Source organism: Ammospiza nelsoni, chromosome 14 (assembly GCF_027579445.1).
Source record: "Ammospiza nelsoni isolate bAmmNel1 chromosome 14, bAmmNel1.pri, whole genome shotgun sequence".
NCBI classification, from domain to species: Eukaryota; Metazoa; Chordata; class Aves; order Passeriformes; family Passerellidae; genus Ammospiza; species Ammospiza nelsoni.
In genome coordinates, this window is record NC_080646.1 from 4,732,302 (window position 1) to 4,757,523 (window position 25,222).

A 25,222-nucleotide genomic window follows, 5' to 3' on the forward strand; every position below is an offset into this window, starting at 1 on the left:
AGATAACTGACAAACAAAGTACAGAGACATCTCAATGAAATTTCTAGAGAAGAATAAAAAACTCTCTGCAAAGGAAAACACAAGTTCTCGGGTTTATTTATTGTTGTTTTAAGTACAATACCGAAATTAAATTAAATTAAAACGTAGATGTATCTAACAAGCTCCCAGAACTGAGGATGTTTAAATCAGGAGATCCAGGATGGTAAGATACGAGCAGCTATTTGAAAGGAAGGAAATTCAGAAAATAGGGGTAATGTTTCAGAGTGAATACAGCTCTCACATGCCCGTTGTTTAAAGGGCTCCATCACATCAGCACATGCAATTTTTTTTTTTTCCAAGGCGAATCGGAGAAAGATGTGGTCAAGGGTGTGTGTGCGTGGGGGGGGAGGGGGGGAATAAAACCAGGGAAGAAGGGGGAGGGGGGAGAAATCTGAGGTTGGGAGCTACTTTCTAGGAAAGGGAAATAATCTTAAGGGCGCTCTGTGGCTGCATTTCAGTAATTTTTTTTTTTTTTTTTTTTTGACAGTGCTTGAATCCAACAATGAATGGTGCTTCTTTCTGAGTTCATTCCTTTTATACGCGTGCAAGGGTGTTGGGTAGGGTTCAAAGCAAAGGCTGAGAAAAAGGAGAGAGAAATTTCAGCAGAGGTAGGCAGCATCTCTGCGAGGTGCTGTGGTTCCTGAGAGCCGCTCGCAAGCATTTATGGAGCGACACGCAGATAATTCAGGGACAATTCCCCCCCCTTTTATTATTCATCCTGGTCTTCGAAACTCGACGGGTTTTGGTACCGAACACGCGTATGTTCGATATTTTGGGGCTGAAGGAAAAAAAAAATTACGTGAGAGTAGGGGGGAGAAGGGAGAGGGTGATGCCGAGAAATTAGGCATTGATCCGGGTTTGATCGAGTCTGGGAGCTTCCACCAGCAATAAGCAGGCAAACACTCCCAAAACAGAGACAAACACACGCTCTCAGCTCCACTGATTATGTTAAAAAGGAGGGAAATAAAAGGAGGACGGGTGAAAAAAGGAAAAAAAGAGTAAAAGCGAAGGGAAAAAAAAGGCAATAAGCTGTATGTTCCCTCGAATCTGTGGTGCTGTAAAGAAATCAGTTTCCGTATAAATGATTGTATTTGGGTGGGTGCTTTTCCGACTTATTTGTTGAGTAAATCTCTCTCACCGCGCTGAAGGCGAATCCCTGTTGATAAATCCATCATTACCGTTTGGATACAGGGAGACAGCAGCGCCACTAAATTTATCTTACATTTGTAGCGCTTTAATAGACATTTATTAAATGCTTTCAGAGAGAGACATGGGGCGCCTGATTACATCCTAGTTATAGACAGAACATAAAGACACACGTTAACAGCAATTTACAAGAAGGAGGGGGAAAAAAAAAGAATAAAGAAAAGAAAACAAAAGAAAAGGCAAAGTTTGGGAGCGAAGCTGCTGGGAAGCAGGCAGCGTGCTCCTCTCCGTATGGCCGCTAAATGCCAGCTTTTTTCTCCTGCATTTCTGGGAATATTAATCGTGGCCTAGAGATGTGTGTGCGTGTCTCCATGCAGAGTACGAGCCACGCACTCGCACCCGCAGATGCGCGCGTATGGATCAAACAAGGCGACGCAGATTTCTGTTCCATTCCCCAACACACAGGAATACAGGAGAGCATTTACAATGGATTCATCACCCTCTTCCACACTCGCCCTCCACCCCCTTACCCCTCTTACACCCCCTCCCAGCACACACACCACCCCCCCGCCAGCTTTTAACTCTAATTTCAATCTTCTTCAACTGGAGAATCTCCAGGGACCTGGGCAAACTTGTGTAAAATAGTTAAACCAAGCGTGTTTCAAAGAGGATTGCTGAGTTCCTCTTCCTGCCTTAATAAACCGAAAGGCCCAGTTCAAAGAAAACACGCTGGAATCAAAATTCAAAATATCTCACGACTCGCACGGATGGAGCAGGCTGCGAGCGATGGATACGGCTTCGTGCGTTGGTGGTCATGTAGTGACAAACGTTTCGCCCCCTTTTTATTTTTATTTTTTTTTTTTTTTGTGTATGGAAACCCTTCCTTTGGGCTTTTTCTCCCTTTTTAAAATATACATGTATATTAAAAACCTTTCTATTTGCTTTCAAACCCTTTTCTTCCAGCGTCTCTCAGGTACATGTTTAAAGCCGCCTCTCGCTTTTATGAAGTTAACCCGCTCCTGCAGAGATCTGATCAAATTCGGGTTCACGCCGCTCACTGCCCTCCGCTCCACAGCGCGCCCGCACCGCGGAGCCTCTGCCTTCAGGACCAAGGCTTTAGACGCGAATTAATGTATTTATTTTGTTTTCGGGCGTCTCGCAAGGCTCGCCTCCGCGTTAACTTCCCACCACCCGAGTCACTGCAAGGGCAGCATCGCCCGGATAACACATGGAGCTCGGAGCTTCTCCTCCTCTAACACCGCGTGGGTCGCCTTTCACCGGGGACAGGGACACACGCACACACGCACAGACACATCCGCACCAGCACAGAGCTGATCCCTGCACCTCCAGGAAAATAAATATATAAATAAGCGCCGCGCGAAACCTTCCCTCCACCTCTGCCCTTCTGCGAGAACACTTCTTCTATCTAAAAGTTTCCGAAAGAAAATAAATACAAGTGACACACTGGTGGGGGAAAGCTCATTAGTTCGTTGTCCAAGTCTAATAAAAGAACAGAAGTGCAAATTATAGAGTTCAGCTTCAACACACGCTCTGTCAACTAAAATCAACCGAGTGCAGCCTTGATTCAAATAGCTGCGAAGTTGGTCCGCAATTCAAAACCACCTTCCCCCTCCTCCCTTCCCCTTCCCACCTCCACCCTCCGCCCTGCCGCAGGGACATTTGGTTGGAAAAATATTGTTCCAAGGAAGGTAATGATAAAGCTTAACATTAGGAAGAGGAGTGCGCAAACTCATTTCCCCATCGGTAATCCCAATAAAAGGAGCGTGGTGCTTCGCTGGGAAGGGCTGGGACGGGGGCTGCGTGTGTGTGTGGATCAGGGAGGGGGAGGAGGGACAGGACTCCTGAAATAACATCTTCTTTCCAGCAAGGTAGAAGAAGAAACGGCCCCTTTGTTTTGATAATTAGCTAAGCCCAAACTAGGAAAGCAGATGTGTTTGCTTAGCTAATCATAAGACAAGTTTCTTTCAAAGAACTTCATTGAGCGATGGCAATTCCGAAGGAAGGAGAAGGATTTCATTTTCCTCTCTCCCTTGCCTCCCACCCCCCTCTATTTTTATTATTATGGGGTGGGGTTTTTTTCCCCCTCCTATACTTCTAATATGATAGAAACGCTTCCGATTACCTAGATGGGAAGAAAGCAAACCCTCTTCATCATAGCACCGGGCTCGCCCCCGGAGCAGCGCAGCCACCTCGGGCTCTCCCTGCTGCACGTTACAGCCAGATCTGTTGACATTTTACGTGGGGGGGGGGGATGGGTAGAGAGAGGGGAGGAAAAAAAGAGAAGTGGGAAAAATAAAGTTTTAATGACATGTATGACATATGAAATTAGGCAGTTTTACAATTGGGTTTGAATGCGATGCTAACTGATTACAACTGTGTTATCAAAAGGGTGATAAGATTTATAACTTCGCGAGCACAAGCCTCTCCTCTTAATGACAATAGATGTTCAATAGCTGAAATCTGGTTTCTATTTCCCAAGAAGAGACGCTGTGTGTCTCCGTTGCCCCTTTATTACCGCAGGATTCAAGATCCTCTCTAAAACAGCTCGGCACTTGGAAATCCACAGGCCAGGAATACCTTTATGGTCCCTATTAACTACTGTGTTATTTACACTTTCGCTGGTGCTTCTCACTCAATACCCCTATCGCATACGAGGGGATAAGACAGCCTCTCTCCTTGCCTTTCGCTGCCTGTTTTGGGTTTATATTTTGCATTTCTTTGCTTTACAAAACAGGGGGAGAAAAAGGGGAGAAGGGGGAAATGAAAAAAAAACAACCCCACAGCTCTGTCCCTTACACCCTTCTCCTCCCCAGCTCCCTAAACCAACACATTAAGCAAACTTTAAAAACTGGGTTCCTATTACAAAGCAGCGCCCAGGACTAACTGCTTTAAAATTACTGCATAATTAGATTTAGTTGAATTTCACCATTAATTAGGCAGCCGCACTGCGGGGAGCCTTTGAAATCTGAGAAAATGGGAAAAATCATCTGAAGCACGTTTTTTAAACCCAACTTCAATAAATCCTGACAAGGCCTGCATTTCTCCGTGTATCTCTTTCCATTCTACAAAGCAAAGCGAAGCGAGCGCGATCCCCAGGACCCACTAAAGTTTTAATTAAAAAAAAAAAAAAAAAAAAAAAAAAAAAAAAGAAGAAGAAGAAGAAGAAAAAAAAGAAGAAGAGGAGAAGGAAATAAAAATAAAACCCATCTCCATTCCCACATCCCGCTCGTTATCAGCGGCGGTTAAGGAGCGCCTCGAAACATCCTTGCCTTTTCCTCGCTATCCCTATCGCTTTCTCCCCCCTTTTTTATTATTTTTCCCCTTTCGGGCCCATCCCGAGGATGCGGCGCTCTCGCTGCGGGCGCAGACCCCGCTATCCCGCCCGGGGTCGGCGTGACCCCGCTGCTCCGCGCCGCGCTCGCACGGGGGAGATGCTTCCACAGGTCATTGACGTGCGGACGGGATACGGGCGGCGGGGGAAGCGCCGCCCGCGGCCGCGGCCGCTCCCGGCTCTCGGGGCGCTGCGCGGGGCGCGGAGCGGGGCCGCGGGGCCCCCCCGGCTGCGCGGGGCGAGCGCCCGGCCTGGGGCCGCCATGTTGGCTCCGCTCCGCCGCCCACCGCGCACTTTCCCACGCGTCGCCCCCGCGGCCGCGCAGCCCCCCGCTCCTCCTCCGAACCTCCGAAAGAAAACCTCCAGAAAATAAATTAACAAAAAGGAAAAAAAAAGAAAAACAAAACAAAAAAAAAAAAAAACCGCCTCCCACCGGGCCGGCCCCGCGCACGGAGATACGCGCGGTTGCCACACGCGCAGACAGACACACGCGCGGACAGACACACGGACACGCTCACACGCGCGGGCTGGCACCGCCCGCCCGGCGCCTCCTCCGGCCCCAGCCCCCGCTTTTGTCTGAACTTGGGGAGCCGCCTCCTCCCGCGCCCCCTCCGCGCCCCGCGGGGCCGCCGCCCCCCCGGCGGGGCCGGGCCGGTTCGGGAGAGCGGCGGCGGGGAGGGCAGAGCGCAGAGAGGAGGAGGAGGAAGGGGAAGGGGGGGTGAAGAAGACCTTTCCCGAGCTGTGGGTTGCACCGCGGGCGGCTCCGCAGCTCTCGCTGTCGTTCCGGGTCGCCTTTGGGTCTTTCCCCGCCAGTCCCGGTGTCAGGAATGGCGTGGGGAGGGGGGGAAGGAATAGAGCGAGCTGAGATCAGATGAAAGCAGAAAATATAATAAAAGGGAGGGTTGGGAAGTGGGGGAACCGCAAGGAAAAAAAATAAATTAGACACTTAGAGGGAAAGAGTCGCCATGTTTAACAGCTTTTTTTTTTTTTTTTTTTTCCTTTTCTTAAAAAAAAAAAAAAAAAAAAAGGATCTCCTCAATTCAACATAGAACAAGCTTCTCCATCCCAACCCTCCTCTTTTGTCCAATTCAATCTTTGGATAGATCTTTTGTTCTAACTCAGCATGAAAAGAAAAACTTTCTTTAAATGCTATAAACTTAAAACTAACTGAAGTCCCTAAACAAATCCTCCTCTGAGCATTCCAAACATATATACACGGGGCTTGTGTGTGTGCGTGCGTGTGTGTGTGTGTTTTTATTTAACCCTGGTGCATTTTCTGTTTACTATTATTCTCTGTGAACCAAAGCTCGCTGCAAGAAACTTATAAATACAGAGATAGCTTACAGGCTTTAAAACATAAAAAGCAGAGAATGTTTTGGATTTGAAAATCATAAATTATAATTTAATGCCAATAACAATTTACAACAAATGGTTGTTTACAATAAACTAACACAAAACAAACAAGTCAAGATCCTGTGTTCTTAGTAAGCATAAAAACTTCACACACACACACTCACATGGATAGCACTTGCAATAGAAAAAGCTAAATCTAGAGGTCAGCAATTCCCCTGCAATAATAGTATATTTATATATTTATATATATTTATATATTTATAGAAAAGGAGCCATGATTCAGATGTAAAACTCTGCTCAAATTCACAGTCATACGCCCCTCAGCCCCCAGTACAGATGTGTCTAACTGGAACACACTAAAGATCAGGGTTTAATCGACTTTACAGAATGATCTCTCTCCCTCCCTCTCTCTCTTTTTGTGAAACCACAACATGGTGTAGTTACGTGTGGTAAAAAGGGAGAGGGGGAAGCCTCAGACAAGAACAAAATTGCAAGCTTTCACATACAAAGCATCTGCTATAGACCAAGGGGAGGGCGGGCGGGGGGAGAGAGAAAGAAAAGAGAGAAAAAAAAAAAAATAAATGACACGCACACACACGAAATAAAATATCAACCCATTGCAAAAACCACATCATCTTGCCTTCCTTCATGTTTGGGTTGGGTTATTTGGTGGGTTTTTTTTTCCAATTGCCCATGGTGTGTCCGGGGCTGTGCCACCCGCCCAGGCAGGTCCCTGGGAGCTGCAGGAGAGGGCCCTGTGCCTCCACACACTGGGCACATCCAGGGACGCCCACGCCTGCCTGTGTGCCAGCATACACACAGACACTGAGCCCATATGGAAAAGAGAGAGATGACCTGTGGTCATGCTTTCACAGTCTAAAGGTTAAAAAATTTAAAAAAATTAAAAAAAAAAAAAAAAATGAAATCCACTTGAGAGTATATATACATTAAAAACCGACTCCTCAGTGCTAGAAGCTAAAGCCACTCCATTTGAAGACCTCTCAATGACAACGATAGATGGCAACTACGGAGTATTATAAAAAATCACACATACTTAAAGAAAACTCATTGCAAACAACTGACCTATATTTACAATACTGCTATTACCTTGCTTGAATGATCTTGTGCGCGTATGTCAGACATTTACAAAAGATTTTTCGCCCCATTCTGATCATAAAATAGATACTGATCTCCAGATTTCTAATACTTTTTCACAACAATACCTTTCCTACGCAGGCACTTAAGTGTGACAAAAATAAGGGCCTTTTTTTTTTTTTTTCCAGAAAATCCATTTTTAATTAACAGGAGGATTAGATGAATGGGGGTTGATGGTTTACCATTTCAGCATAGTACTTCCTAAAACCATAGATAAACCACGAACTTAAGTCCTCCACCCCCATCCCGGAATTAAACAGGTAAATACACTACAATACATCTGCTACAAACTTACTGTGACAAGTAAACAAATCAATCGCCTATGGACTTAAATGACTGCAAACTATAGAGAAGTAATGTGGTTTCTGAAAGACATTTATGACAGCCAAACAAGTTTCAGATATCAAATAATATTTTAATTTCTGAATACTTTCAATTTTCCTTGGAATATAACACACAAAGACTCGACCAAACAGTTCAGTTATTATAACTTTTACAGTATACAGAAATGTTGCACTTAAAAAAAAAAAAAAACCTTCAGTTTTTTTAAACACAAAACTGTAAACTCTAAGATACTGAATCAATCACGTTATCTATAAGTGCCAACAGTGTTATTTTGTCATGCTGATTTCAATGGTATTTTTTAAAAAGGGAAAATATCAACAATTATTATAATACAAAGGGCTTGCAAATATACAAACAGATAGAGGAGTTTAATAACAATTCATGATGAACTATGTGGAACCCAATTCAAATTACAAAAGTTCACTTTGCTCGTTTGCTTGTTTGTTTTTGTTTTTTTTTTTTTCCTTTTAAATCAAAACCGTAGTGTGTCTTGGACACAAAATCCTTCTACCTATAATAAATCCCCACAGTTCATTTTCTGTCCGAAATATCAAAAAAACCTAGATTTGGGGGGAGTTATATGACACGTGTGGTTCATTCGGGTCTATATAATTATAGCTCTCTCAGCTTCAAGCTAGATTTTGGGTCACCACCTTAAGTGCGCTTCCATCATTGTGTTGTTGAGGGTTTTTTTTTTTTTCTCTTTTCCTTTCTTCCTATGATACTTTCGTGGACTCAGTTTTAATTCTTTCAGAACATATATTTTAAGGATACACAGTTTATTTTTTTTTTTTAAAGAAGCCAAGGTTATATCAAAAATTATTATAGAACCACAGAATAAACTGGTTTGAAACCAGAAAAATACAAAAAAGAACAGCTATAGGTACATAGACACATAGGACAATTAATAATTTGGAAAAAAAAGACTTACTTTCTTCCGTTCTGCTAATTTTCTCCAAATTTCCTTTAAATGCACTTTAAGCGAGATTTTTTAAAAAGTTTACCCCAAAAAAAAAGAAAAAAAAAGAAGAAAAAAGAAAAAAAGAAAAAGCCCACCATCGTTTCTTTTCTTCTTCTTTCTTTTTTTCTTTCCCTCTTTTTTATTTTTTACAAAAAAAATGAAAAGTAGCAAGTTTTTTTCTGAACGACACGGGAGTTTTTAATGCATTCTGTAAAAGTTCATTTGACAGTCTCTTTTTTTAATTCACAGTCCATTAATTTTTTCCTGTCTTCTCTTAGCAAACTTGTAACATCCTTTTACATCCTTTCTTAGCAGAAGGAAATTTAAGAAACAACCAGAACCCAAATGTCATTTGCTTTCCTTTCACTCACATCTCCCTTCTCAATTTTGAATTTTTATTTATTTTTTTTAAATTTTTGTCTCGGTGTTGTTGTTGTTTTTGTTTTTTTTTTTTTTTTTTCCTTTTATTTTCTCTCTCTCTCTCTCTCTCTCTCTCTTGGATGTTTTATTGAATGGACATGTAAGGCCAGTTAAAACTGCTGCCAGACAGTAACATATCCCTGATTAGGGTTTCTATGGGGGTTTTACCTACCAAACGGACGAAAAACAATTGCTCTATGACAGAAGAGGAGACAGTGCGAAGGGAGGGGAGACGTAGTAATAGCTTCCCGAATCGTGTTGGCTGGTTGGGATACTGGCTCCTAACATACTCTTCCAAAGCACACTGTGACTTCTCCTGTAAACTTTCAACATGGGCTACATCAGAGAGACCACAGGCATCTAGAAGAAAGTGTATTAAAAAAAAAAAAAAAAAAAAAAAAAAAAGAAAGAAAAGATTAAAAAAAAAAAAAAAAAAGAAAGCAATCATCAGATTAAAAAGGTTTTGGCGGTTTGTGTTTTTTTTTTTTTTTTTAATTTTTTAATTTGATTTTTTTTTTCCTCCAAATGTCTAGGTTTAAGAGTAGATGGTGCGCCATCACCTCGCCCCCCAGAGTTTAAGTGGGTTTCACCAAAAGGGACAATCTCTCTGTGCATGTGTGTGTGTGTGTCTGCATTTCTCTCTCTTCTAGAGGGTCTCCTTTAGGACAGAGCACAGCTCCCAGGGTCGAGATTTCTAATGGCACGACAGACCTGAGGGGTGGCAAGGAGGTGCTGGCCAAGCCTAATGTCATATCTCTGTGGTTTTTGGGGGAAAGGCTGGGGGGGCGGGGAAGCCTCGAGTCAAAAAGGGGGAAAGGGAGCCACTATTTCTCCACTCCCCCCCCTTCTTGGAAAATAATTGGGGGGAGCCTAACCCTGTGATGAGAAGGACTACTACTCCCAGTGATAGAAATCATAATAATAATAAAAAACTGGCCCAGCCAAAGATAATGGCGCCCCGGATCCAGCAACAGATTCTCCCCCAAAGAAGACAACGCGTTTTTCTTCAGTCTTTGAAACTGATTTAAGTGGCCCTTTAAAACTGATCTTGTCAGTTTAGCCTATTCAGAGGCAGCCATGCAAACTGTGATCTCTCTGTTCATTTGAGCTGTTTCTTTTCCCCCCTCTTTTCTTTTCTCTTTCTTTCTTCCCCCCCCTCCACTCCCCCCTCTTTTTTTTTTTTTCCTCTTCTTCTTCTTTTTAAACCTAAAGGCCCTTACAAGAAGAAAACTCCCTGATAGGGTCTGGACATTTTTTTTCTTTTTTTTTTTTTTTTTCCTTTTTTTTTTTTTTTTTTTTTTTCCCTGATACGCTAAAATACAATAAGTTCCCTTTAAATCAGAGACGTCTGTGCTGAAAGAGCACAGGTTGTGACCTGACCTCCCTGTGGCTTTCCTAGGCACAGGGCTAACACATGCATATTCTGCGAGTCATTAGAACCCAGATTTTTCCCCCCTCCCTCTTAAAAGAGGCTGCAGCAAACATTATATGCATCTATGTGCGTCTGCTTTACATCAGGGAGGGTTATTGGGGTGCTGCAGAAGCTGCAAGCATCACCCTATATTTTTTTGCATGCGGCTGTCTTCCCCAGAATCAGATAACAAGAAACGTTTATCTAGTTGGGAGGCAATTTACACGCCAGGCCTCCCATTTTGAAAATAGTCATAAATTAAACAGTTACGACAGGATCGGACGATTGTTTTCTCAGAAGGCTAAAAAAAAAAAAAAAAAAAAAAAAAGTAAAAAAAAAAAAAAGTGATTTGGGAGAAAAGGCAGGATTGGGGATTGGAAATAAACTCCTTGGTGTGGGTGTGAGCTGGGCAGGGGCTGGGGAGGGATGTGAGCGTGTGTGGGATCCTCGCTGAGCGGCTGAGCGAGGGAGAGGAAAATGCATCCTAGAAAAACGATAAAAAAATAAAATAAGCACCCCACGGACACCCCTTCCCACTCGGGATCCCTGTCTCCCTGTGGCTAGATGCACCCTGCTCATTGATCACCTCAGGATTTAACACCAGTAATTGGGGGGGGAGGAAAAAAAAAAAGGAGAAGTTTTTTATGTGTAAAGCAATAATATATAAAAGGAAGTTTAGGTCACGACCCAGAACCTGGACAAAGTCCAGAAAATGACTTCGTTCCCCAGACCCCCTTTAACACAACAAGGAACGGATTGTGAGCCCTTCTTTTCCCACATAAACTACATTTTTTTCCTGTTTCCTGATATCAGGCTTTAAAAAACTCTGATGAGTAATTATTTTGCAGGTCCTGCTTCCATTCATATGTTTATCGCGTGGCCACTTTCCCAAGCGTCCGAATGAGTTACAGGCGAAATATATGTATTTTTAAATTTAATCCCCAAACTTCCAGGGCTCCAGCACACTGGGTTGCCGGTGCAGCCTCAAAGTTAGTGATCTGAGATAACGTATTGCACAAATTAGCGAGCAGATTTTTTTTTTTTTCCCCTCAGAAGAAAAAAAAAAAAAAATTTAGCCTCCAGAGTTAATATCAGGATTATTACTCACCCAGGTTAAACTCTAGTGCAAGCTAATTAGATTTCACAACGCACTCAATTATTGCTTTATAACTCATGCACTATTTCTAGGCAGCAAAAGTTGACACATATTTCCCCCCCTCCCCTCTTTGATTATCTAAGAAACACCTCGAGGTCTTTTCCTCGGGAGAGTCATGCTTGTGCCACCCCGGAATTACACTGCGGAGCGGCAGCTTCAGCCTCCTCTTACTTTTCCATACTATCCCTGTCTACTTATGGTAATGATCTTTTCGCACCCGCTACTCGCTTTGGACTATGCAGTTCCTGCTGGGTACAAATGCAAACTTTTCCCCTTAGCTTAAATGACACAGAACTGCTCACTGCCACATTCTGTTTAAATCAGAGACAGCTCTTTGCAAAGTTGATTTATTTTATTTTATGAGATGGCAGGGAACATATTTTAAACTCAGATTTGCGCATTTAACTTTTTTTTTTTTTTTAATTCAATTTTTAATCCTGCAGGGCTTTTTTCCCTTCCTGGCTGCCCATAAAATGATCCTCTTTTTAAAGTGGTTTCACTGATAGGACGACTTGTATTTAACAACATCAAACAGATTTTGCTGCTGTTCGGATGCGTGTCATTAAATGCAACAACCCAGAGCTATACTGTTAAATAAAATATTATTTTCAATGGGAAGAGCGCAGTCTCTCGTGGCGAATGGGTGCCTCTTCCCGGGCCCCTTCTTTCCCAGTCCCCAGCATTATTCAGCTAGGCTTGGGGTGTATTTTGGCTGCCTGCTTTTTTCTTTAAAAAAAAATTAAAATGAATGGGGTGAGTGTATTTTATTTTTATTTTATTTTTTTCTCTGATTTGCACTCCCTAGAAGATGGGATGCTCGGATCCGAGGCCCTGCAGGGCAGAGCACAGGGCACCGCTTCCTAAAAGGAGAAGAGACCGCGCTGGCTCTCGGGGGGCAGGGAGCGGGCATGGGGTGCAGGCAATAACACTTTGCAAGAGCAAACACTTCTCAAGGGGGGCCTGGGGAAGGAGGAGAGGAAAAAGAAAAAAAAAAAAAAAAACAACAAAAAAAAGGAGCAAAGAAATGCCGCCTACCTGAGGTGAAGAGGACTATGGCCTTTAAACAGCTATATTCTGCAGAGTCGACATGCAATGCTTTCAGTTTTTCTACTTGCTCTTGGAAGATTCGTATGTGGTCCATAAAGGCGACCACTCGGTCAGCAGACATTGGCGAAGCGTGGAGGCCAGCAGCTGCCAGGAGCGGAGCTACGTGGAGGGGCATGGAGCACTGGGCAGCGTTGAGGACAAATAACTCGCTCCAGGTCAGCCTCAGGAGGGCCACCTGGTCTGTGATCTGGAGGTCTGGGAAGAAGGGGATATTCCTGGCCCACTCCACCGCGCTGAAGAGCATCCTAGCTGCCAGTTCACAAATGTTCTCGATGCCCATGATGTTGTTGGGTTGCATGCACTGACTGCCAAAGCGGGAGGTGGGGTAGGGCTCTGCTCTCAGAAGAAGGGAGATATATCCGGATAGGTAGGAATGGCAGTTGAGAGGGTCCCCATTTGTCAAGGCGAACTGACCATGAGTTGGCTGTGTGGGTGGCATTCTGCCCCTCTGGACCGCTGCAGTAAATAGAGAAGAAACTACAGCTATTAATATCTGAATTGCGACCATCGGTTCCAATACAGCCTGCTTTGTGTGCTTGTGCGTGCCTGTGTGACCCCGCACCCGGCCAGCTTCGGGGGGAAGCGTGCATTTTCCCCGCCAGAGTTCAGCCCCGGCCCCGCTCTAAGGCTCCGCAGTTCTCGGGTCAAGTCAAGCAACAACAAAAGCTGAGGGACGCTGTGGGCTCGGCCAGGGCTGCCGTGGGAGCCCGGCTCCTCACTTCCCAAAACACACCACAGTCCGGTTATCTCCCCCTCCCCTGCACCGCCACCCCCTCCTTCCAGAGATGCAGGATACGTCTTTGTGTGTTTTTTTCCTCCGTTACACCTAAACCAGCTCGTTGGTTTGAGGCTGGGGGAGCGGGATGGGGAAGGAGGAGGGGAGAAGGAAGAAACACTTCAGTTCGAAATCCCCGGCTCTGGTCCCACACGCGTTTCTCGCCCACTGAATACATTGTTGCTGCTGGTATTATACATCCCCCCCCTCTCGTAAAAAAATACCAAAGGAGGCGAAATCACCCCACAACATCCCCGGCAGGTCCCCTGGTGAGGCTGAGGGCATTATCCAAAGGCACCTTCCCCCGCTGCCCATGGAAAGTGGGCCTTTCATTTTGTTAATAAATTTACACGGTGACAGCGAGAGAAAAAGGAGAGAGAAAAAGGGCTCAGAGGCAGAGAGACGACAAGAAGGGAGAACGCCTAAAAATGTGCTTGATTTATATTTGTTATCGCCTGTATTCCAAGGTTAGTTACTCTTGCAGAAACACAAAGAGAGGAGCCCGGCGAGTCCCAAGCCCCCTCACCCTTAACCTACATAGCAGCGTCCAGACACAGAGCACGCACTGGAAAACTGCAGGCTCACATTTCCCGTCTAATTTTATATCACAAAGACTCCACTTGCAGAGATCCGAGCACCCCACACTTACTTCTGGACTGCTCCTTACACCCCCCACCCCATCCCTTCTACCCCCTCCTGCCTCTCCCGGAGGAGCAAGAAAATAAGAGGAAGAAGAGAAAAGTGAGGAAATAACAACCAGGAAAGGCAGGCACACGGCAGTGTGTGTATACACACACACTCGTGGAGATATGTGTGTGTGTGTATATATATTTTTAAAGGAGGAAAAATCCGGCCGGGAATCCACAGTGGAGTGCTGTAGAGCCTCGGTAGGGTGAGTCCCATTGTAATAGTAATTTGAACCGCCTGTGTAAAATTGCAATCTAAGGCAGGGTGCTGGAGGATATATATATGCGTGTGTGTATGTGTATGTGTGTGTGTGCATCTCGGGAGGCTCCGTGTGTGTGTGTACACACACGCACAGACACACACACACACACACAGGGCTGCTCGGGGCACGGGGGCTAAGGCTGAGCATGCAGGAGGAAACACGAAGGAAAAGTAACCACACGTCAGAATCATCATCTCGCTCCTAAGCAGCGTGAAACTAAAAATCCACTTTCAATAAACCTCCATCAGCAAAATCAAAACAAACACAAATCAATTACGAGTGCAGGAGAAAGCATGCGAGAGCCCCTGCCTCCCTGCCCACCCTCCCCAACACCGCTTTCTTTCATTACGAGAAAGTTTCTGGCTGCTTTATTCGAGGGGGGTGGGTGGGGGGGAAGGAAAGGTTCTGGTTGGGTTTGGGGTTTGGAGAGGAAAGTTAAAAATGCTAAGAGCAATTATATATATTATTTAAAAATAATAAAAAAAGGAAAACCAAACAAACCCCAAAACGCAGCGAGTGAAAAAAAAATTGCAAAACAAATGAAATCCCAATACCTTCCCGTCTCATGCCAACTTTGAGGCATTTTTTGAGGCGGCAGTACTGACACTGATTGCGGTGGTGCTGGTCAATGGGACAGTTCCTGTTGGCACGACAAGTGTAGCTGAGATTCCTCCTTACACTCCGCTTGAAGAAACTCTTGCAACCCTCGCAGGTAAACTGGCCATAATGTTTGCCACTAGACTTGTCCCCACAAACCACACATTCAATGTGCTGCTGCTGCTGCTGCTTGTCTCCTTGGTTCTGCTGGCTCGGCGGGTTGGTCTGGGCTGGCGTACTGGGAGGGCCCCCGGGCCCCGGGGTCTGTGGGGTGTGCGGGGCCCCGGCCGGGGGTCCCTGCACCGGCGGGGCTTGCGAAGGCTGCGTTCCCTGAGCTCCGGGCACATCGTCCTGGGGGTCTCGCCACGCACCGACTACCATTGCCATATCTATTGGACACCGTTGCCAAACTTCCTGTTCCCCCTTTATTTTCAAAGTTTGTTTGCTTTGCTTTTCAGATCAGCTTTGCAGCAGTCTTTTTATTTTTTTGTCCTCCCCTCTCTCTCTCTCTCTCTTTTTCCCTCTCTCTCTTTTGTTGTTTTGCCTTTTTTTTTTTTTTTTTTTTTTTTTTTTCAGGAGGGTCGGGGTGGGGGGGATCTCCCGGTACCGGCGAAGGTGCAGAAGCACGGGGCGATGGAGGTGTGTGTGCGGGGGGGCGAGGTGCGAGTCGATTGTCTGGGCTCCAGGAGAGCAAAGTAAAGGGGTGGTGGGGGTGGGGGAGAGAGGGGGAGAGAGAGAGAGAGAGAGAGGAGAAAAAAAAAAAAAAATCTCTTCAAAGATCTCCCTCTCTCTCTCTTAGAGCTGATCTGCAGCAGAGTAGTTGAAGGAGGAGAGGCGGGTGTCTGGGGGCCAGGTCCAGGGAAGCTCGCAGTCAGCCATTCAGGAAAGCCATCAAAATAAGAATGAATAAAAGGTTAAAGATTACACACACAGCGGAAAAAAACACGCACAGCGGAGGAGACTCTTCTCGGCGCGGAGAGCGGTCGGTCTCGCCGTAGTTTTTGGAAGTCCAGCTTGCAGCAGCAACATCAACTGCGATCGCTTTGTTTTTGTGGGCTTTTTTTTTTTCCTCCTCCTCCTCTTTCCTCCTCTCTCTCTGCTCTGTCTCTCCTCCCTCCTTCGCTCGCTTTAATTCTTCCTCTCCGCCGCTCCGCCCGGCCGCTGCGCTCTTGCTCTCTCTCGCTCCCTCTTTTGGGCTCGGGGGTGTGGGGGGGCTGTTGGCTTTTTTTTTTTCCTCCTCCTCGCTCTCTCTCTTTTTTTTTTTTTTTTTGTTTTATAAAAAAATTCTTATGATCGTTACGATTACGATTATTATGAATTATTATTATGATTGTTTATTTGTTCCTCCTCCTCCTCTCCGGCGCCGCCGCTCTGCTCCGCTCTGCCCCGTTCCGCCGGTTCGCCGCTCCCGCCGCGCCGCGTCCCCGCCGCCGCTCCCGCTCCCGCCGCCGCTCGGGTGCCGCTGCCGCCGCTCCCGCCGCCGCCGCTCCCGCCGCCGCTGCCGCCGCCGCCGCGCTGCCTTATGCTGCTTCTGCCGCCTCGCAAGTGGGCTCTCGCCTCCGCGCCGCCGGTGCTCACGGCGCGGGCAGGGGGAGGGGGGCCGCGGGGCGGGGGGGAGGGAAGGAGTCAACTCGCCAGCGCAGCAGCGCCCAGCCAGCCAGGATGATAAAAGAGGGGAGCGGGAGGAGGAGGAGGAGGAGGAGGAGGAGGAGGAGGAGGAGAGGAGGAGGAGGAGGAGGAGGGAGAGGGAGAGAGAGAGAGAGAGAGAGAGAGAGAGAGGGAAGGATCATAACCCAGCGCGCAGCATCGCTCCTCAGCCGGGGAGGGAGGGAGGAGGGGAAAAAAATCACCACGGGGAGAGCGCGCCAGCGCTTCCCCCCCCCCCCCCCGCCCCAAAATAAAAAGAAGCAGGGGCTCCCCCCCGCTCCCCTCCCCTGGCGGCGGCGGGGAGGGGCGGCGCGGGGCGGGGCGGGCGGTGCGGGCGGCGTGTGGGCCGAGGAGCGGCGAGCGCGCTCCCCGCCGGCCGCTCGCCCCGCTGGCGGGAGAGTGAACTTTGACACGGCTGCTGCAACTCAGCGCGCGTCGCCATGGCGACCGCGCGCCTTATAAGGCAACCGGGCCGGCGCCTGAGTGGCCAGGAGCGCGCGCCCCGCCCCCCGGCCCTCATTGGCCCGCGCCGCCCTTGCGCGGCCCGCCATGGCCGCCGCCGCCGCCCGCGCGGTCCTAGCGCCGCCCGCCGCCCCGCGCCCGCCGCCCCGCGCCCTCACGCCCCGCCGGGGCCAGGGGTGAGGGCGAGCCCGGCGTGCGGAGCGCGGCACCGCCGCCGCCTCACCTGGGGCTGCCCGCCGGGGCACGGCCCCGGGGGTCGGAGGGGGCGGCCGGGTGCAAAGCGGCAAGCAGGCGCTACACCGAGGTAAAACTCCACGGAATAAAGTAAAGCCGAGCCCCGGCGCTGCCGCCGCCGCCGCTGCGGGGAAGGGGCGGCCGCGGGTTGTCCGAAAGCGCTCGGGGAGCGCGGTGCGGGCTGGAGCCCGCCGGGGGTCTCACAGCAGAGCCCCTCGGCCCCGCTCCGGGCACCTGCGCTCGGCGCGGCCGCCCCGTGTCCCGCCCGCCCGAGCCGAGCCGAGCCCCGGCCGCCCGCGGAGCCGCGCCGAGCCGGGCCGGGCTGCGCTGAGCCGAGCGCGCCCGTGCCCCGCGCTCCGGGAGCGGCCGCTCGCACCGCCCGGCCCCGGCGGGGCGCGGGGGCTCCGCTCGAGCGCTCCCGGGTCCCGCTCGCCCCGGAGCGAGGGGAGCGCGGCTCCGCTGCAGCAGCTCCGGAGCCCGGCACGGCGCTCCGCAGAGCGTGACAGCCGAGCCTTCCGCACGGCATCGCCACGGCGTGGCTCGCCTCGACCCCTTTAACTTTATTTCGGGGTTTTGCGGGTTCGGGGGTTTGGTGACCGCACGTACCCCGACACTGTAACGCGACCTCCGTTCTGTACCACGAGCAGGTAACAGAGCTAAGCACGGGGACGTGTTTATTTCCCGCTGAATGGAGCTACCGGCCAGCGGAGCGGGGACTCGAGTCCGTCTGCCGGTGAAAATGGCCAAAAGACACTCGAACAAGCGAAGGGACGGAGAGATAAAATAGAAAACATGTTAGCACAGACAGATAAATGCCCGGCCGGACCGTTCCTCCTCTGCGAACACACGCGTCTGTGAGCGCTCGCATCCCAGCCGGTCACCAAGCACGGCCGCGGGGACACAGACCTGGGCACAACTCTGTCAGGGATTCATTGCCCCTCACCTGCTCACACACACTTTTTCATGTTGCCACATGCCCACACACTTGTGCCGCAGAAATAAAACGTGTGGCTAAAGCCGCAGGTGCGGAGATGGTTGGAAAGTTGTAAAAAGCACCTCGACTTGAGGGTGTCCTGCCGGGAAACCTGGCGGGTTTCAGACCCCACGGGCGAAGAGGTTTTTGCGACTCAATTTCAAAGACAAGGCTGCAGCGTTCCCATTGATCCTCACGGAGCAAAAAATAACCTTTACCCGAAACAGTGACCAGGAGGGACTGGGAAGACAGAAAGTGGGGAAGGAATCTTTCCAGGTTAAAATGTGCGGAACTGCCTTATGGTTTCCAAACAAGCCAGAGCTGAGGAGGTGACCTTTCGGGGAGGGTAGGAGAAGGTGGGGGTTCAAAATACAGAATAGCCACAGATTGTTGCTGATGTTGGATTTCCTGAGGAAAAAAATAAAAGCCAAAACCCAAAGCACAACCCAACACCAACCTTTCCTGTCTCGAATCTGACAAAGTAAACAGGATTAATTCACCATATGAAAAAACATAAACGCCGTCCTAACAAATGCAGAAATCACAAGAGAAAGCGGTTTTAACAGGACGCACAATATTAATAGTTTGAACGTATGATCGTAAAAATGAAAAACCATTGATATACGCTTAAAAGCCGCCGTATACGCTGATTGCTCAAGCATTAATGAAGAATGCCCCAGATTAACTATTTGCTCTTCGAGGGATGCAGCGATATAACTATCTATTAGCACCATTAGATGCTTTGCTATTTATTTGAAAACACCCCTGCGAGTGGGTTGAGACAGAGGAGATGAATGTAAAAATGAACTGCAGCTAATTTCGCTAAATAATCCTCGAAACCTGAGCGCTTCGCAAGGAAGGGGGAGATTCTCCACTGTCCTTCTCCGAGGCTTAATGACAATAGAAATGCTCTGGTTTAAAAGTGAGACCGTGTTGGTTTTCCAAATAAACAAACGCATCCCTCCTGCCATTTTACTGCAGATGTAAATTTATTTTAATGAGAGGGAGTGGAAGGATTTATTTTGCTAAAATTGAGTTGGGGATAGAGCCGGTGTAAATCTTTAGGTTTCAAAAAGAGAGGAGGAAGGAGGGGGAAGCTGCTTTCCTGGCAGAAAGCTGCCTAACAGTCCTCTAATTCTTTCTAGATTAAATCGCAATATGAATACAGCATCGAACAAATACCGAGTTTCGCTCTGAACTCAGTGGAAAGCAGTTACGTCTAACAGAATTCAATGAATTCCTCTTCTCCCTCAATGTAGTATGTGTGTGTTTTTCTCTTCCACCACACTGAAGTTCCATGAATAGGGAAAGTGGCTCCTATTGTGTGCCTCTGAACTTCCAAGTCAATGCAATTTTTAACCACTGGCTTGTGGTACTTTGAAAATCACCAGGGGCTGTCAGAGTTGGGTCCTCTGAAAAATTTACAGTGCTAAATCAGAGCATATGCTGTGAGAGAGGAAAAAAAATTGCTTAAGATTGGAGCAAGTACAGTATCTGGCTGCCCCCTAGTGTAAGTCTCTTATCTGCCTAAAATTCAACTTTAAAAGAAAAGGATCTCTTAAAGGGAAACGACTTTTGGCTCACGTATGCATACGAGAATGAAACTTCTGTACATTTTAATCTGATTAATTCCTAAGGATTTAAAATTAATTGGCTTGGGCACTTCTAGACCGGACTATAAGATTTCTGCATCAGGGTTTCTGCGAGAGCTGTGCCGAATAGGTATTTTTAAAGGATAGTGGTAAGGGATTGGGTTGGGGGGGGGGGGAGATCCTGTTTTGTGATTTTTTTTTTTTTTTAACGAGGATCCGAGCCTCGCTTGCTGTTGTCAGAGCAAAACACTTCTGCCGCTTAAAGTCAGATCTACGTCTTTTGCAATAATACTTAAAAAAAAAAATAAGAAGGATAAATAATTGCCTTAAAGCCTCAGCCGAACTGCCAACCACACCTTCGGATGGTGAGTATATTCCAGCTTCTTTCCATTGTACTTGCTTAGCCAGGGAAGCGACCGGAGGGGGAGAGGGGATCTCGGCGCTTTACCTTCACCACAACCTCTTTTTTTTTTTTTTTTTTTTTTCCTTTTTTTTTTTTTTTTTTTTTTTTTTTTTTTTTTCTTTTTTTCCCCATCTCCCCCCACCCCAAATAAACGCTGCCAGCTGCACGGAGCGGCGCGATCGCGGGCAGTTTAACAGCTATCACTTAAGTTCAGAGCCCCTGTCCTGCCCTCCCACCCTCCGGAGCAGGTCGGTCCGCGCTCCGCCCGAGCGTTCCCGGCGCCGGGCAGGGCAGCGGGCGCTGCTCCCGGGGAAATGACTCGCAGGCGCTTTGCCTCGGACCTGGAAAGCGGCTCCGGTCCTTGGGTTTGTTCGCTTGTTTGTTTGTTTGCTGCTTTTGCTTTATTTAGCTTAAAGGACGTGCTAAACTGATGGTGCTGCAATTACACATACTTGGGTCTGCCCCCCTCCCCTCTTCCCCTCCTTAGAGCAACCCACGTAACCTTAGAAACGATCGTTTAAGACGCACGTTAGCTAACATTTGCTTTTTTGGATTTTTTGTTTTCCTTAAAAGAGAAACACAAGAATCACAACACATTGCCCGAAAAAAGTGTCAAAGAAGAAGAAAAAAAACTATAAGTAAACATACCAAAACCATATTTGCCTTGTTCAAGGTCCCAAATCGCTTGCATCTTCCTTTTTCTACCTCTCCTTTAGTTTGGCAGGTGAAACAAACAAATAAAAAAAAAATTCAGACCGCTGTTTGCCCCCCAGAAAGATGTGCGTTGGGTAATTAAAGAGAAGTCTCCTTCTTGGTGTTTATCTAAGCGATTGTGCAAACTGATTAAAAAAAAAAAAAAGAGAGAGAGAGAAAAAAAAAAGTAAAGTTACAGCCTTCAGGGGGGGAAAAAAGGAAGCAAGGTGAAGGGAATAGATTTCCCACAACCTAAAGGGAAGTGCTTTCGATGTATTATTAGCGATCAGCCTTGGGAGAGAGAGGAAAAAAAAAAAACACCCTGAACACACTCTAACTTTACACAGACAAGATTTCAGGGGGGGCTTTGTACACAGCTGCTTAGGAATGTGCGCCTTGCCTTTAAGAAAAAATCCCCAAGCCCAAGGTAGGAGATGTCTTTGAGTGATCCTTGTCTCATTTCATTCCTTAGAAGGAAGAGCGTCTCGCTACACCTTGTTTGGAGCTGGAAAGGCGAGACTTAAAAAAATAAAAAAAAAATAGGGAAAAAAAATAAGGGGAAAAATATTCACAACCCACCCTTCCAATTGGGGAGGAAAAAAAAAAAATAAGAGAGGGAAATCTCCTAAGTTAATGACTGTGGGGGTAGGATGGATGCGACGGATTTCAGCCCCCCCTCCCCCCCTTTCCCACCTCCCCCCTCCCCGGCAGAAAAAAAAAAAAAAAAAAACGAAAAGGAAAAGAAAAAGCCAACCGCAAACAACTACAGGCTGGACTATCAACACATGCACCGAAGGGGAAAAAATATATAGTGTCCTGTGTAGGGTCGGCAGGGAACGCAAGCACACGCTAAAGCAAGTTGGGAAAGAATCCGAGCTAATCAGCAATCTCTTTCTCTCTCTCTCCTTCTCTCCCTCTCCCCCTCTCTCTCTCTCTCTCTCTCTCTCACTGCCCCTGAGATCCCAGCTCGAAAGAGGTACTCCACATTTTTTCATTACCAAAAATCCGTTGCAATAATCATTTGTTGCTAATTGAAACCCTTGGAGACATTTTTCCCCACCCCCTTCACAAACATGGCAACTTTTAGTCATGGGAAGCACGTTTAGTTTTATTTTATTTAAATTAAAAAAAAATACGGTTAGGAAAAGGCTGAATCTTTCACCCACGAGAAATATCAGCGAGTCAGCCCCCTTCCCCAGGATGGGAGGGGGGAGTGGGGGGAACGGGACCCCGGTACAGTGAGGGCTTGGGAAAATTTGGAATACATTATACCGCCTTTGGCAGGAGAATACTCTCCAACTAATGGATTCCTGCTCCTTTTTGTGTGTGTGTGTGTATCAGTGTGGGGGGTTTCTGGAAAGAGGGGTGGTGGTCGTGGTGGTGGGGAGCCGAGCTTTTATTTTAAGAAACTGTTAGGGTAGGGAGTGTGTCATACTTGACAAATGGAACAAACGCTCTTCCATTTCTTGCTTGTCCTTGCCTTAAAACAGGAATTAAGTTAACCACAGTGCTGCATGTTAATTGCATGTTTACTGGGCTAATGAAAATTACAAAAGGGTTTTGCCACCTCGATCGGTGATGAAAAAGTATGAAGGCGATTGTCATTGCAGCCTTCGGGGAGGGCCCGGGGGGTGGGGGGGAAGGACCGGCCACGAACAATATTGATCAGAAGAAGGATAAATCTTTTAACTGCTTGTTAATACCATAAATATGGTCTACACAAGTTTCCACTCTTGTTAAGTCTAATCAGTACATGGAAGATGGAGACATAGCCCACTTGAATGAATTTTTATTATTGCCAGAGGGGTACTTGCATCTGTGGGCTCCCTCCCCTCCTCAATTTGAGCACCCCCTCGCCCCCCCTTCCAAAATCCCCCCTTGCAGGGGAGGATCGTGAAGGTGTGCAGAAAGCACAGGAGACAAATCCAAGCTTTTTGTCCTTTCTTCATTTTTCCAAATGCTCCTTTTAATATATATATTTTTTTTTGTAAAGCTGAACGGGTCATGGCGGGGAAAGCCTAAAGGGGGGGACACCCCTGCCCGACCATCCCCCCCAGTCCCCCCTTTTATTCTTGAGATCTCTGAATGGAAGGCTGACCCAGTAATTCAGTTTGATGATAACCATTTTCATGCTTGAAAACAATCTGCCAAATTAAACCTAAATGGAAAGAGCAGTGGGAAAGGTAGCGAGAGCAGGGCGTTTTGAAATCCCCCCCACCTCTCCGAAAGGGATTATTTGGCCAAAGGAGGAGGGAAAGGCAATTAAATAGACTAAAGATGATTTAAATCCCAACCAAAAATAATTCCAGGGAGAAGTTTGCCCCCTCCGGTGTTGCCCAGCCCTGGATTTGAAAACTTTGGCCCAACTTGTGGCAATAGCTACAACTTTGCTCCGCAGGGGTCAGAGGTGAGGGCTATTTTAACCCTAAAAGCCTGCGAGTGACCAAGGTTGCGGCTGGGCTCGCAGCACTAATAGCCATAATTACCTCCTCCCCTTCCAGGGACATTCCTCGCAGCAGCAGTGTTAGACGCCGAATTGAAGAAAATCCTGGAGTTGAACATATCTTCGGGGGTAAATAACAGCAATATGAAGGAATTTCAGAGCTCTCCCTTTCGCTTGGGGGGATTGAAGCTCTGAAGCTCATTTTTCCTTTTTTTTTTTTTTTCTTTCTCCCCTCTTTTTTTCCTTTTTTCCTCCTTCCCCCCCCCTCCCCCCCCGCCTTGCCAGCATTCCCAAGGCGCTGGGTCTTTGTCTTAGAAGGAATGGAGTGTCTGAATGGTGTGAAAGGGACAGAGAGGGTTGCTTCAAATCGATTTTACTTGTCCTCTCTGTCTTTTCGGATCAACGCCCTTCAATGGACACATAGGTGCTCTTTCAACCAAAAACTTGTGCAACATTTTCTGCCTGTATTGGTGCTAAATACAATAAATGCTGGGCAGATTTTTTTTTTTCTTTCTTTCCAAAGCAGAAAGCACCCTAATTAAATTGTTTTATATGGACAGTCAAGACAGACCAATTAAGTATGCATTAGTATAAAGATATATTCGAGAGATAAGCGCTCTATAGGAGCCCTGTCTAGGCAAGGTGTGGAAAGTGTCCTCTCGAAGAGAGCCTGTGAGCAGGGTTTCATATGGATTTTTCCCCTCCATTGCCTCCTATACTCGAGTAACGGGCTGAATAAGTTAGAGAAAAGCCATTAGTGAAAGTGGTTTCTAAACAAAGTTAACAGGTGGATGTAGCTGGTTTTACATTTGAATAACAGTCGCACATCTGTAATACACAGCCCTGGATTTATGCGGCGCCTGTGCAGGCAATGTCCATTTGCAGAGATGAACGCCTCCGACCCAGAGCTGAGGTGCAAAGGCACACGCACGGGGATAAAATAAATATCTGGGCACCTCTGTGGGCTGCAGGGCATGGTGCGAGCGAGCACACAGAGGCGATGCAGAGATCACTGCGTGGCCATTGTGTGGAGGCGCCCAGGCTGCATCAGGCAGGCACCACTGCTGCCTCGGACACCAAGGCGGGCGCAGCAGCTCCTGGGGTGTTCCAAGGGGAGGCATTGGCTTTGCCAGCAGTGAAAGAGCACATCAGGATAAAGCACACACACATCCACACGCGAACTTCTCCTGCTGCCCATTTTATCACTCTGGGAAAGCTCTCGTTATGGTTAACCACAGGAAACGTGCTTTAAAGCTCTTCTCCATTATTATTATTATTATTATTTTCCTTCACTGCAGCTTTTCCATGTCGTTCAAAAAAAACAAAAAAAAAACAAAAAAAAACCAACAAAACCACCCCAAACCAAAAAACCCCAGACAAACAAACAAACCAACAAACCACTGAGCCCCCAGCAGCCCTGCCCCAGCCTGCTCCTGGGGCAGCAGAGCCGCGGGATGCGGTGAGGAGGAGGAGGGAGGCGGGCTGGAAGTTGCTGGGGCACCCTCCATCCCTGGGCACACCGTTGGCACCGGCTGGGGCTGAGCTGTGCCCGGGGGTGCTGCAGGGTGGCTGCGAGCGGGGAATCGCCCTCTCAGAGCCGTGACACCGCAGCGCAGAGAGCGGCCGGGCTTTTCCTGCAGGGGAACAAGGGGAACAGAGGTTCAGGGGTGCAGAGCTGCCCGCTCTGATCCCCGTTTTCCAGCAGCGCCCTGCGTGTGCCAGCCCATGCCAGGGATGTGGGAGACGGGGATGAAGAAGCCATTCCTCGCTTAGGTGCTTTAATGGCACGGTAAACAGGTTAGAAACAGACGGGTTTAAAGACTCGGTTTTGCTTTATTGGTCACCTTCGAGGATAAATCATAACAGACAGTATGGGGGGCAAAGGATTCATCTAAAGGAGATCTCAGCAAGTCACTACCCGGACAATAGTCCGCCTCCTGTTGGGTTGCGTATTGATCAGGAGAGGAGCTGAGGATGTCGCCACACTAAATATTTACTGATCACACACA

At 47.5% G+C, this 25,222-nt stretch overlaps 1 protein-coding gene across 2 annotated transcripts; it reads right to left on the minus strand.

Moving 5' to 3' along the window:
* Positions 1–8,735: 8,735 nt before the first annotated feature.
* Positions 8,736–20,923, minus strand: NR2F2 (nuclear receptor subfamily 2 group F member 2). Of its 2 annotated transcripts, none has more exons than XM_059481949.1 (3): positions 20,726–20,923; positions 12,374–12,901; positions 8,736–9,131 (listed from the first exon to the last, which is right to left on the minus strand). In XM_059481949.1, exons 1-3 carry the CDS (start codon positions 20,766–20,768, stop codon positions 8,857–8,859), a joined length of 846 nt encoding a protein of 281 aa, XP_059337932.1. In that variant the 5' UTR covers positions 20,769–20,923; the 3' UTR covers positions 8,736–8,856. The 2 variants fall into 2 exon arrangements, with proteins under 2 accessions (XP_059337932.1, XP_059337931.1); XM_059481948.1 differs by lacking the exon at positions 20,726–20,923 and adding an exon at positions 14,724–16,394.
* Between the last annotated feature and the right edge of the window lie 4,299 nt (positions 20,924–25,222).

What these genes read in the sequence shown, in the direction of transcription:
- NR2F2 (XM_059481948.1), bottom strand. Translation starts at nt 15,153, where the DNA reads ATGGCAATGGTAGTCGGTGCGTGGCGAGACCCCCAGGACGATGTGCCC. An exon ending in AGTTGGCATGAGACGGGAAG is followed by an intron (nt 12,902 to 14,723) that starts GTATTGGGATTT and finishes TATTTACTGCAG; the next exon opens with CGGTCCAGAGGGGCAGAATG. An exon ending in CATAGTCCTCTTCACCTCAG is followed by an intron (nt 9,132 to 12,373) that starts GTAGGCGGCATT and finishes ACTTTCTTCTAG; the next exon opens with ATGCCTGTGGTCTCTCTGAT.